General features: G+C 43.1%; 1 protein-coding gene across 1 annotated transcript; it reads right to left on the bottom strand.

The window, feature by feature from the left end:
• Nucleotides 1–2,700: 2,700 nt before the first annotated feature.
• On the bottom strand, nt 2,701–6,962 carry LOC115022754 (uncharacterized). Its single transcript, XM_029453834.1, has 2 exons — nt 4,163–6,962; nt 2,701–2,918 (listed from the first exon to the last, which is right to left on the bottom strand). The coding sequence occupies exons 1-2, from the start codon at nt 6,718–6,720 to the stop codon at nt 2,891–2,893; spliced, it is 2,586 nt and encodes an 861-aa protein (XP_029309694.1). The 5' UTR covers nt 6,721–6,962; the 3' UTR covers nt 2,701–2,890.
• Between the last annotated feature and the right edge of the window lie 6,115 nt (nt 6,963–13,077).

Raw genomic sequence — 13,077 nt, 5'->3', positions numbered from 1 at the left:
GTGGGAAATACGCATGCTGACTTTCGTCCGAACATTTTGATGAAAAGATGGATACCAAGAAAGCAAATAAGTGTATTTCCCAAAATGTGGAACTATTTTGTTATAGGAATGAATATAAGAAATGACTTGTTGATGTTGGAGCAGCAAATGACATATAACAGCTTTCAAGTATTGAGTCAAATAACCTCAATAACGTTTTAGGTAACCCAAATGTGTCAGAGTACCAAAAGCAACAAAAGATGGCGTCATATATCTGGTCAGATTTGTAGCTTAATCCTGTTTATGAATTCTTATAACTCTTAAGACATTTTCTCAAATTGTTTCAATTGAAAAAATGATGCATGAAGGAAACACATGTTCAGTGATGTGTCAGTCAGCCGGCTGTCAGACAGAAATGCGGCTCCAGCAGGTTTGTCCACCCTGTTGTGGAAGTTTTCCTGCTTTACTCTGGAGAGATGTATATAAAATCAAATAAATGGTGATAGAGACAGAGTTGTCTTTGTGCATTTATTTGCGGCCACAAATAGGTACCAGTTTCACAGAATACAGAGTAATCTATGGAAGGGCACGAGTTAGAAGAAAACACACAGGCATTTTATACAATTTGGTTTGGAGGCGAGGTGATGAAAAAAACCACAGGGGGGCCGAGCCAAAACTGCCCTTTGATGCTTGTGAGGTAATAGTTATGTAAAACAGAATATTGGGTGATACCCTCACTATTCTGTCTCAGTGAGTTAATTAGTTTGATCAGGATTTGGCTGTGTCCTGTCTTTTGTTGTTTAAGCAGTGCTAAAACATATGGCTGTGTTCTGTCTTTTGTTAGTTAAGTCGCATCAGGATGCAGTTGGCCCTGGTTTGATCTGACCGGCACTCCTATGTTAGCAACAAATGGCAGTTGGCTTGGTTTGATCTGACCGGCACTCCTATGTTAGCATCAAATGGCAGTTGGCTTGTTTAACATAGGAAACTTATATAATTAAAACAGTAGACATTTAAATTGCTATTACATTCCTCTCTTTTGATCATATTTGATCATCAAGAATCTCAATAAAATGATAGATAGGTAACATAGGACATCAATACATACTGGCACCTTGCAGTCTTTAAGTAAGTACATCATAAATATGTCATGGAAATCTAGCTGGGTTTTATATTTACAGAGCCATGAGGTAGATAAGCGTTAGTGAGAGGTATGAACAAAATTTTACTTCGGTGTCTGAACATTCAGAATCTGTGCACAGAAATTTACAATCTTCATGTTGTTTTTGGTCCTTGTCTGGGAGTGAAGTGTACTGTACGAATGCTGTGGAAATCATGTTAGATACTAGTTTTCTGATTAAAGGAACAACACAACAGCAGCATGTGATTAGTAGGGCAGCAATGATGTGTAATGGCGTCAATATCCCGGCTGCCCATGCTTCCCATTCGCCCCCAGTGAGCCAGGACCACCAGTCCCAGCCAGAGCTAATGGGGACGTCCTCGGCTTTCATGTCAGCTAAAAGGGCGTTGAGATGAGATATGGTTGCAGACATGTTTTGGGATGCATCGGGTATGTAGGTACAGCATGAATCACCTATAACGTGGCACAGACCTCCCTTGGAGGCAAACACGAGGTCAAGGGCGAGTTGGTGCTGCAGCAACATGTTTCTGGAGGCTGCCATGTAAGGGGTTAGAGCCGTGAAACCAGAGATCACGATAGCGGTCAGATTTTCTACCGAGGCATGGAGTTTGTCTATGTTGTGAGCATTGTTGACTGCACCCCACCATGGGAAAATTCCACTTACGAACTTTGCCCCTGGGCTAATCACCTCTCTTTTCTGAGCATGGTGACTGGGGTGTCTGAACTCAGGGTAGTGATGGGTAGTATACATCAGGGTATCTAGAATGGTGATGGCTGGAGTTAAATCAACCATAGCACAGGTTCCTGTCCAGACGGGGGACAGGACTTGGTACAGGGAATCACCGCAGAGCCACACATAGGCCTGTAAGCTTCCTGCTCCAGAATCACTTGGCCAATAGACATTCCTAGATAGATTGGAGGACAATTTTGATAGGTTAATTCTGTTTGGAATATTTGGCTCTACACAGGTTGATTTGTTATACTCTTTTTCGCCGCAGGTGGAATTGAGGATTATTTTACATAAATGGTCTGGTATCTCTCCGACGAAAAACTTGGATGGGGCAAAGTTATTGGGGACATGATATCTTCTTCTTTAGACGGATGAACTAGTCGTGATCCTAGGACGAGAAATGTGAGGACCAATAACGTTGCGACGCTGATTATACAATAGACTGTTGTTCTTTTTTTTCTTTAGACAAAACCTCCAAACATGGCTACCTTTTTCTTGAATTTTGGTAAGGGTGATCATTTTGCTCTAGGGAATTTTCTCCCAATACTACTGTAGCCAAAACCCCAAACAATGCCTAAACAAATGAGAAAAACACAATTTGCCCAGAAAGAAAATATATATATATATATATATATATATATATATATATATATATATATATATATAAAACAGTAGCTAAGTATGGTGTGGTGTATGTGTGTGGTGTGGTGCTGGTGGTAGTTTGGCACACTACTTGTCGTCGTCTGTTTCTTTGTTCTTTTCCTGATGCGTTGTTACAGCTTTGCAGTGGCTTGCATGGACCCAAGTAGCTCTTTCTGCAACCTTTATTGCCGTCTGGGTGACTGAGGAGGATGAGGTATGGACCCTGCCAACGACTGGTTTTCCAGCTCTTTCTGCGGAAGTCCTTGATCAGCACCGTGTCTCCGGGCTGGAGGCTGTGCAGGGGTCCGTCTGCAGGTGTTGGTAGGGCTGCTACAACCTGGCGGCGGATATCTGCTAAATTGGATGAGAGGTTAATACAATAGCTCAACATAGCATCCTCACACAGAGTCGTGGAGGGGAGTGGCATCCCTGGCGCCGTCAATCCAATCTGAGGAGGAGCACCAAACAATATCTCAAATGGGCTCAGCTGACTTCTTGTTCTTTTTCTCATTCTCATGTACATCAACACTATTGGCAGAGCTTGTGTCCAGGACATCTTTGTGTCAGCGCAACATTTGGCTAGTTTATTTTTTATTGTGCCATTTTCTCTTTCTACAGCGCCTCCACTTTGAGGGTGATATGAGCAATGTTTCCTAATGTCCATGCCAAGGTATTCACTGATTTGGGCTATTGCTTCGTTTGCAAAATGTGAGCCGTTATCGCTTGATAGTTTCTTTGGCAGACCCCATCTTGGGATAATCTCTCTTAGTAGTATTTTTGCTACTGCCCCTGCTGTTTGTGCTTTTACAGGAAATGCTTCAACCCATTTTGACCACATATCTACTACAACTAGGCAGTGTTTCTTTCCTTCTGATGGAGAGAGTTCTATAAAATCAAGCATGATATGCTCAAATGGACCACCGGGGAGTGGGTGTGCCCCTGCCCCTTGAACTTTCACAGGTTTACCAGAATTTTGGGTTATGCAAATTAAACATGCTTCACAATGTTTTTGAGCCACAACTGTGAAACCCCTTGTGTACCAGTGTGTATTAATTGCACTTACCATCCCCCCTTTTGACACATGGTCTAACCCATGTGTCAATTTAGCAAAGTGGGGAAAGAAATGGCGCGGTAAACAGGGATTGGAGTTAGGACCAATCCATATTTTAACCGAGGGGTCAAAACGAGCTCCAGTCGAGATCCAGGAGGAGCGTTCAGCTTGTGGGGCCAGTGTTTGCATAGCTGTGAGGGAGGACATGTTATCAATGTAGGAGGGAACTGGAATGGAGGGACATGTGTAAGTGGTCTTAGCAGGGGAGCGCGCTGCAGCCTTTGCTGCAGAGTCAGCAGATGCATTACCCCGAGATACAGGGTCAGTGTTGCTGGTGTGAGCTGTGCATTTACAAACAGAGATCTGAGAGGGGAGTAGAATGGCTTCTAACAGATTAGACACCAACACGTGGTTGAGGACATGTTTACCGTCAGATTTTAGGAAAGATCTACACTTCCAAATAGCGCCAAAATCATGGACAACCCCAAAAGCATATCTAGAATCTGTGTAAATATTTACGGATTTCCCTTTTGCTAGAGAGCATGCTTCAGTTAGGGCCACAAGCTCAGCTGCCTGTGCTGAGAGGTGACATGGGAGAGGGCCAGAACAGAGTACAGCAGAGTCTGAAACAACAGAGAAACCAACACGATTAGAACCATCTGGGTCACGAGATGCGGACCCATCAACATACAGAACGAGATCAGGATTAGTCAAAGGTATGTCTTTAAGGTCAGGTCGTGGTGTGCACACAATGAGTAATTCGGCAACACAGTCGTGTTCGTCACCGTCATCAGGTAGGGGCATAAGAGATGCAGGGTTGAGAGTAGTACAACGTTTGACTACAACATTTGGCATGTCCAACAGGCATGTGTGATATCTTAAATAGCGAGCAGCAGATAGGTGTGAAGTTCTTTGTTCACACAGGATGAGAGACACAGCATGAGGCACCAAAAGAGTCAATGGAGCATAGCCGACAATGTCACGTGAGGAAGTGAGTGCTTTCTCAGCAGCAGCTACAGCACGAAGACATTTAGGGAGACCTGCAGCCACAGCGTCTAATTTGGAGGAGAAATAGGCAACAGGCCTCTGTTTTCCCCCATGATCCTGCAACAACACCGAAATCATACAGCCATTACGTTCATCAACCGCTTGGGTGAAAGGTTTAGTAGGATCAGGCAGCCCCAGCGTAGGAGGGGATTGAAGGGCTAGCTTCATGTTTAAAAATGCAGCATTAGCCTCAGGTGTCCATTGTAACCGATCGGCAGGTTTTAACCCAGACACGTGAGTGATCTGTCTGAGTGGTTGTTCAAGCGGAGAATAGTTAGGGATGAATGATCTGCAGTATGAACACATACCCAAAAATGACATCATCTGTCTCTTAGTGACAGGTTTTGGTAATGCAGCTAATGATGCAATACGCTTTCCAGAGAGAGCTTTACCATCCCCTGAAATGATGTGGCCCAGAAAAGTGACAGACTTCTGTACATACTGAAGTTTAGACAGGCTAGCTTTATGACCCTCAGCAGCCAAATGTTTTAGCAGGGCAATAGTATCAGTTTGACATTGGGCTTTGGTTGGTGAGCAGATCATAATGTCATCAACATATTGAATAAGGGCCGTTCCCTTAGACATCTGTAAAGAAGACAGACTAGAACATAATGCCATATTATAGACTGTGGGTGATTCACAATACCCTTGACACAGACGTGTGAATGTGTAGGGCTTTCCATCAAACTCAAATGCAAACCAAAATTGGCTGTCCTTATGAACAGGGACACTGAAAAAAGCATTGGAGAGGTCAACAACAGTGAAGTAAATTGCGGAAGCGGGAACCTGAGGGAGAATGATGTACGGGTTGGGCACGAGCGGAGCGCGTGCATGTACGGCTTCGTTTACAGCACGTAAATCCTGTACAAATCTCCATTCATCAGGTGGTTTGTCTCGAATCTTTTTCACAGGAAACACAGGTGTTCGCACTGGAGAGTCTTTGCATGGAATAATAATGCCTTGCTGTAACAGAGAAGTGAATACAGGCCTAATGCCGTCAATAGCGTCGCGTTTAAGTGGATACTGAGGTCGATTTGGGCGATACGATGATTTGGGAGTGATAATCACAGGATCAGCGGAGCGAATTAAACCTACATCATATTTGTGAGCTGCCCATAATGTTCTTGGAACATCTGACAAAGCCAGTGGGAGATCAGAAACATGTGCAAAGTATGTACCTTGTGTAGGAGGCACTCCTGGAGTGTCTTCAGAGTCGATGCATATTACAGAGCGGAGTGTGTGTGCTGTACAGTGGATGTCATTTTTATAGACGTCTTTAGAGGGAGAGTACATAATAAATGATGTGTGTGTGGGTTGCCAGTCATCAGCTGACTCCCAATCTTTAACAAGAGGACCCAAATCTTGCCATTTGTCTGCCGGAGCTTTTGCTAGAGAGACATGTGGCACCGCCCCTGACACTTGATACAACGCTGATTGGCGGGGTGTGAGAGTAACAGAAATAGCGCTGCGCAGCGAGCTCCAATACATAGTCTTCAACATTATCTCATCATTAATGTCATCCACAAGAAAATCTTGCTGAAAACATTGAGATGCACCTCCTTCAGCCACATGAACAGTACAATGCAAATGATCATTAGGCATGAATATAGCATTGGAAAGAACCCGCTGATGAGTCAAATGTATCAGTTTTTCTGATACAGGAAAATTTAGGAGCCAAAGATACACAAATGATGTATCAGGTTGCCATAATGCAGTGTTGAGCATTATGGGAGATGAACGTCTGACTTCTAAACCTTCATCGGTGGAGATGAGGTTGAGACCAAACTGTAATATCAAATCTCTTCCCATCAAATTTATGGGACAGACTGATGATAATAGAAAACTGTGTTTAACAGATGAGGGAAAAGGGTGGCTGTTATCACCTATATCTGTGCATTTTACTGGCATGGAGAATCTTTCTTTAACAGTAACACCCGCAGCTCCAATAGAATGGATGTATCTGCCACTCAACTTGCAGTCAGGCAGATCACTAATTTTAACAACAGAGTGAGTGGCACCTGAATCAACCAAAAATACAATCTTTTTACCTAAGATGTCCAAAGACAGAGTGGGGAACTTTTCATACGAATTCTTAGCATTGTATTTTACATATGTGCCCACTGGTTTCATAACTTCTCCCTGCAGCTGTTCAATAGCATTGACAATTTGTGTGTATGTGTGTGTTTCACTTCCCTGTTCTGTAGCTTCGGGCGGCGCATGTTCCTCTCCTGTCAGGCTGTGTTCACCGACCTCTCCAATGTCTGTTTGACGTCAGTTTCCAGCTGTGTAGTCCTGACTGAATTCCTGTTGTTCGCGTCCCTGTTGTCGGTTGCGTCTTTCTGGACAATCTTTGACCCAGTGATCTTGTTTGTTGCAGATGAAACAGGTACCGTTATTCTGTGGAGGCCCTCCACGTCCTCGTCCTCTGCCTCGAAATCCTCCTCTGCCCCGTTGGAAACCTCGTCCACGGGCTCCTTGTGAGTCCTTGTGAGACCAGGCTGTTAGAGTGGAGAGCATGCAGAGTTGAGCTTTATCTTTAGTGTCTTTTCTTTGTTTTTCAGAGTGTTCTTTAGCTGCTGTGAGACGTTTTTCAGCGTGAATGGCATGGCGGCGAACTTCGTCGAGTCTGGCTCCTTCATACACGCCAACACATGTTTCAACAACAGAGGCACTAATGTCTGGGCGTAGGCCCCGGAGGAGGGTGTTGATGAGATGGGTTTCCCATGCTCCTGGAGTAGCACCCATGTTATTTGGGTCGGGGCGGTTGATGCCGCTGTTTTCGTTAAACACCTTCTCCAGGCGATGGAGGAAATCGACAACCGATTCTGTGACATCTTGGCTGCATGCAGAGATCTTTGTCATGTTGACTTTGGTAGGAAAGGAGGTGCGAATTTTTTCACAGAGGGCCGTAACAGCGATGGTGTAGTTGTTGTTGTCTGCGTCCGTCCATGTAGGGTTAGCCATGCGGCTATCACCGGCCACCTCGTTATGCCATTTGGAGGCGTTGGTAGCCCCACAGCGTAGAATTAGTAATTTTCGTAATTCAGCCATAGTGGGCATAAATGTCTGACAGAATATTAAAAGTTCAACAGCAAATTTCTCACCGCTTTCTTCAATGTTAGGGAGGTGATCTTTGATTACAGACTTCATTTCTTCCACGGTCCATGGGCGGAAAACAAGAGCGGCACCTAGGTGTCCCTGTACTTCGATCATGGGGAGATTCATGGTTGTTTGGTTGTGTAGATCTTTACTCTGGGATCGAAGATAGTATTTGTATTTTTCATGCTCTTCGTCGGCCTCTGCTCTGAATTTTTTACGGAGCTCTTCTTCGTCGGTGAGGTTTATTCGGGCCAAGGCTTCGCTTAGGATGGTGATCTTTCTGTCGTTACTGTTCACTGGTAGCGGCAGGATACGATGTCCCCCTTCCGCTTCTTGTGGTGTAGCGGCAGCCTGTGGTTGTGGTCCTGGTGGAGGAGTAGTTGGTGCAGATAGCACAGTTGGGAGAGGTGGGAACGGACAGCCATCCAAGAGGGAATCACGCCGGCCTTTTACACAGGGATACAAAGAAGCCGTGACAGTGTGTGTGTTAAATGGGTTATGCGGGTTGGGATTGAGAGGGACATATGGTGGTGGAAGCGCAGGGGTGGGGTGGGACATATGATCAAACATCGGACTTTTTTCGTCTTTCTTCTCTTTCTTATCTTCTACATTTATTTTCTTTAAAGCAGCAGCTAAATGCCGTCTTTCCCTACACTCGGCTTCATCTTCCCAGTACTTCAAACACTTTCTGTGACATTCTATCATTTCTAAATCTTTAACTTTAATTTTCTTTTTCTTTCTAATACCATCTTCTCCTTCTTGCAATTTCTCTTTTAGGTCCTTTATTTTTAATTTGCTTAAAGAACCACCCTTTGGAAATCCGAACATTTCCGTCCAAATTGATAAATTTGACAAACTCTCTTCACCATATTTCTTTCTCATGACATTAACGATCGGACCCTCAGGAGCTTCTAGCTCCCTACCCTGTTTAGCACCCATACTAAACTCTCAGGAGATTCTAAAACTCCCTACCTCAGAAGATTCGGTCTTCCTACCCTCAGGAGACTCTAAAACTCCTTACTTCTCAGGAGATTCTAAACTCCTTACTTCTCGGGAGATCCTAAACTCCTTACTTCTCGGGAGATCCTAAACTCCTTACTTCTCTTTATAGTCTTTCACAAAATGTCATGAGGTTTGCTTACTTTAGGTTTTTGTTTTTTTTTAAATGGAAATATAACATCTCACCGAGTTTATGGAGGAATTTGAGTTCGTTGGATCATGCGTAGTTAGGTCAGTTCCAGTCAGGCGCTGATCCTCTCTTCCCTTAATTTTGATGTCGAGGTAGAGGAGAATTTCAAGAATTCTGGCGCGACCACCAGCGTCCTGCTGTTCCAGACGAAACTTGCGATGATCCCACTTCTGACACCAAGTTGTTGTGGAAGTTTTCCTGCTTTACTCTGGAGAGATGTATATAAAATCAAATAAATGGTGATAGAGACAGAGTTGTCTTTGTGCATTTATTTGCGGCCACAAATAGGCACCAGTTTCACAGAATACAGAGTAATCTATGGAAGGGCACGAGTTAGAAGAAAACACACAGGCATTTTATACAATTTGGTTTGGAGGCGAGGTGATGAAAAAAACCACAGGGGGGCCGAGCCAAAACTGCCCTTTGATGCTTGTGAGGTAATAGTTATGTAAAACAGAATATTGGGTGATACCCTCACTATTCTGTCTCAGTGAGTTAATTAGTTTGATCAGGATTTGGCTGTGTCCTGTCTTTTGTTGTTTAAGCAGTGCTAAAACATATGGCTGTGTTCTGTCTTTTGTTAGTTAAGTCGCATCAGGATGCAGTTGGCCCTGGTTTGATCTGACCGGCACTCCTATGTTAGCAACAAATGGCAGTTGGCTTGGTTTGATCTGACCGGCACTCCTATGTTAGCATCAAATGGCAGTTGGCTTGTTTAACATAGGAAACTTATATAATTAAAACAGTAGACATTTAAATTGCTATTACAACCCTCAATGTTATCTTACCACTTGTTACAGAAAGCGTCCGCCGTGAAGACGTGAGACCTGGTTTGGACACGGAGGGTCAACAGAGTCCCACATGACACTGAGCAGGACCTGTGATGGGGGAGTGTGTTGGCAAATGTCTCTGACTTTGGGTTGTCGTGAGCTAACTAGGATACCCACTCCCACCCTTTGTGTATAAAGGTTCAGTTTAATGAGGGAAAGGTCAAACCGGGGAGCTGCACCCTGGTGATTGTGGAGTGCTGTGGGAGGAGATAACGTGACCTTTCATCAACGTCAACCACTGAAGGTTGTTTTTACATCGTGCTGACTCAAACTGCACAGCCTCCAAATCCATCAGGTCCATGGAAACTCCATTGAATGAGAGTTTGAAAGATTGTGTATTTCTGCTTCTTCTTTGGACTGTGGAGCCTCATCTTACTGCAATGAAGTATAAAGAGTTAGAGTGTAGCTGGTGAGCACACAGCCACAGAATAAACACAATGAAACTCTCATATCTGAACCTCAGCGACGCAGCACAACCAACAGAGCCGACATCCGGATGCGACCATGAGCAAACAAGGATCTTGTTGCTTTAATCGTGCCATTATTACTTTATTGTACATTGTAATATACCTGATAAACGCTCTAACCCATGCATTGTCAGCTGTGGTTAACTTGTGCGCCAGACAGCCCGTCCCCCACAGCTCTGGTGTGTGTGAACAAAGTGAATGTTAAAGAAGTCATTCTAGGTGATGAACCTACAGAGAATAATCAGCTGAATCTGCAGCTCCTCAACTTTACAGAGCAGCTCATTGTTTAGCTGTGCGGCCCAAACTTCACTGGTTCACTCTCTCCGCTCTCATCGTGTCGTCCGGCCGCAGCAGACATCACTACACACCAGGGCAGCTATGGCTCACGAGGTTTAGCGGCTCATCCACTAGTGTCCTTGGGCAAAATACTGAACCTCCAATTGTTGTACGAGTGTGTATATGAGCATGAGATTAGATGATGAGGTGTATGAATGTGTGCGTGAATATGTAAATATTTGTATGTAGTGTAAAAGTGCTTTGAGCGGTCGGAAGACTAGAAAGGGAATATATAAATGTAAGTCCGTTTACCATCCATAGACTTTCAGTGAAAACATTTCGATATATTCAAACTGGTGGGGGAGACATATTGTACTTAGGAAGTTCCATGGAGGAACTAGAGCACAGCTACATGGCACGCAACACACCACTGAGCTAACCACATCGTCAGAAAGCTGAGATACAAAAACTCAGCAAAAGAGAAGTAGAGCAGAAAGAGAACAACTCTATAAACTACATCTAAATAAAAAACAATCTAACCAATGAGCAGTCAAAGCAGCTCGGGGGGGGGGGGGGGGTTAATGCATAATCCCCACATCCGCTACATGAGCGTGCAGAACAGGCAGGTTGGTTTGGTGACACAAAATATTACATTCTTTGTCTCCAGTGGCAACAGACACACACAAACACACACACACACACACACACACACACACACACACACACACACACACACACACACACACAAACCCATAAACCTTGTATCGCACGCAACACACTCGAGGACAAACCCTCCATATATAGAGGCCTGTGGTGAGGCAATGTACATATGAACAGCCCCCTCATGAAGGCACGAAATCACTCACTGTCGCAGCATTCAGAGCTGCAGACAGAACTGTGTATACGACCTGCAGCAGGATTAAAGCTCAGGGCGGCACTGCTCATGGGAATTAGTAATAATAAGTAATGAAGTTATTTTGAGTAGCATTGTCTATTATTATAAACATATTTATAATGTATTAAAACCTGCTGATAGCTTTAAATAATTATGGTTATAAGCATTCATATATATTTATAATGCTTTTTAACAATAACTCCCACTGTTGCATCACATTATAATATGTTTATAATGCATTATAATCACTGTTATAATATATAATATATAAGTCACTATAAGTGCTCATTGTTTGCTCTAAGTAAAGTGAAATATATCATTAGATCTAAAATGTCAGAAAGTGACCAGCAATTATGAAAAAAATATGATAGCTATCCATATAATTCATTATAAAATGCTTTATAATGTGCATTATAAATATGTATGATTGCTTGAAACTATAATTATACAGTGCTATAAGCAGATTATAATGCATTATAAGTATGTTTATAATACATTAAGACATGCTACCTTATTTTGCTCTTGTGATGTGTGATCTAAGTAATGTTGTAACCTTGAGAGGACATGGACTGAGTATGAGACCAGGGGTCTCTGTGCAGATACATAAAAGCCCCCAAACCTACAATTTAGCAGCAAGGCTGGAGAGAAAGCTCCACCTACCAGCACATTATACCTCACTATGCAGTGCACGTTAAAAACGAGCCTCTTAGTCTATTGCATTACTTATTATTCAAACATGAGAAAATAGTTTTAATGTGATATTACTTTAAAATCATTCAATAATCGAAATGTTTCAAAGGGGTAAATGGAAAGTCCCATATAATCCAATTTCATTTAAAAGGAGAATTATCACGCTCATCTTCAGGTTCATGGTTATATTTTGGGTTTCTACTAGAACATGTTCTCTCATACTGTCTCTCTGAATAAATCTGTATTCTCCCTCCATCTGAAACGTCTGTAAACTCTCCTCCAGAAGATGTCTGCTCCGGTCGGCTTGTGAGAAAAATGTGCCGCACCTTTGTAAAAGTAGTTCTCAAGCCGCGGGGGGAGAGACTCATGTGAGGGCGGGATATTTTAATATTCCTGCATGTGACACAGGAGGGAGACTAAACCTGAATGTCTTGTAGAATCACATGTTTTCTGAGCGAAGCAGACCACCAAAGAACTGACTGGGTTTTCTAATTTCAGTTTGTGGGTTGGTAGGTGCTCCAGATACCTGTATAAATGTATAAGCACACAGATCACTTCCATATTTGCAATTATGGCAACAAATTAATTTGACCATTTTACTAAAAACGTATCACATCTAAACTGGTTGTAATGATGATGATGATGATGATGATGATGATGATGATTGGAACAGCCCTGCTTTTGACTGAGGACTTTGACTTTCAAAAGAGAAATGTTGGTGAAGGTCCTTGAACACGGAGCCCTGGGCCCCTGGGTAATCCTTCAGTGTGGAAGACAATCGTCCATGTGCTGACACACATGGTTGTTCACAATCACAATTAGCAGTGTGAAAGTGTTCCACATACTGTAGTGAGCAGCATTTTAAATAAAACAGGTTTACGTCCTTAAATCTATAAAGCTTTGACTCATACATATAGATTTAACTAGCACTTCATCCGAGGAGTAAAAAGAGCCTGAAGGAATAAAACTCATCCTATCAGGGTGACAGATTTGTTTGATGATAATGTTTTTGTGTCCTTAAGGCCCTGTCACACATATCCT

This window comes from Cottoperca gobio, chromosome 17 (assembly GCF_900634415.1).
Source record: "Cottoperca gobio chromosome 17, fCotGob3.1, whole genome shotgun sequence".
Classification (NCBI taxonomy): Eukaryota; Metazoa; Chordata; class Actinopteri; order Perciformes; family Bovichtidae; genus Cottoperca; species Cottoperca gobio.
This window is presented reverse-complemented; position numbering and strand designations above follow the sequence as displayed.

Bases quoted from the DNA above. Each gene is read 5' to 3' on its own strand.
- LOC115022754 (XM_029453834.1), bottom strand. From the start codon at position 6,720: ATGAAACCAGTGGGCACATATGTAAAATACAATGCTAAGAATTCGTAT. The intron at 2,919-4,162 runs TGCTGTACTCTG...CGGCGCCAGGGA, and splicing joins TTCTCTGTTGTTTCAGACTC to TGCCACTCCCCTCCACGACT.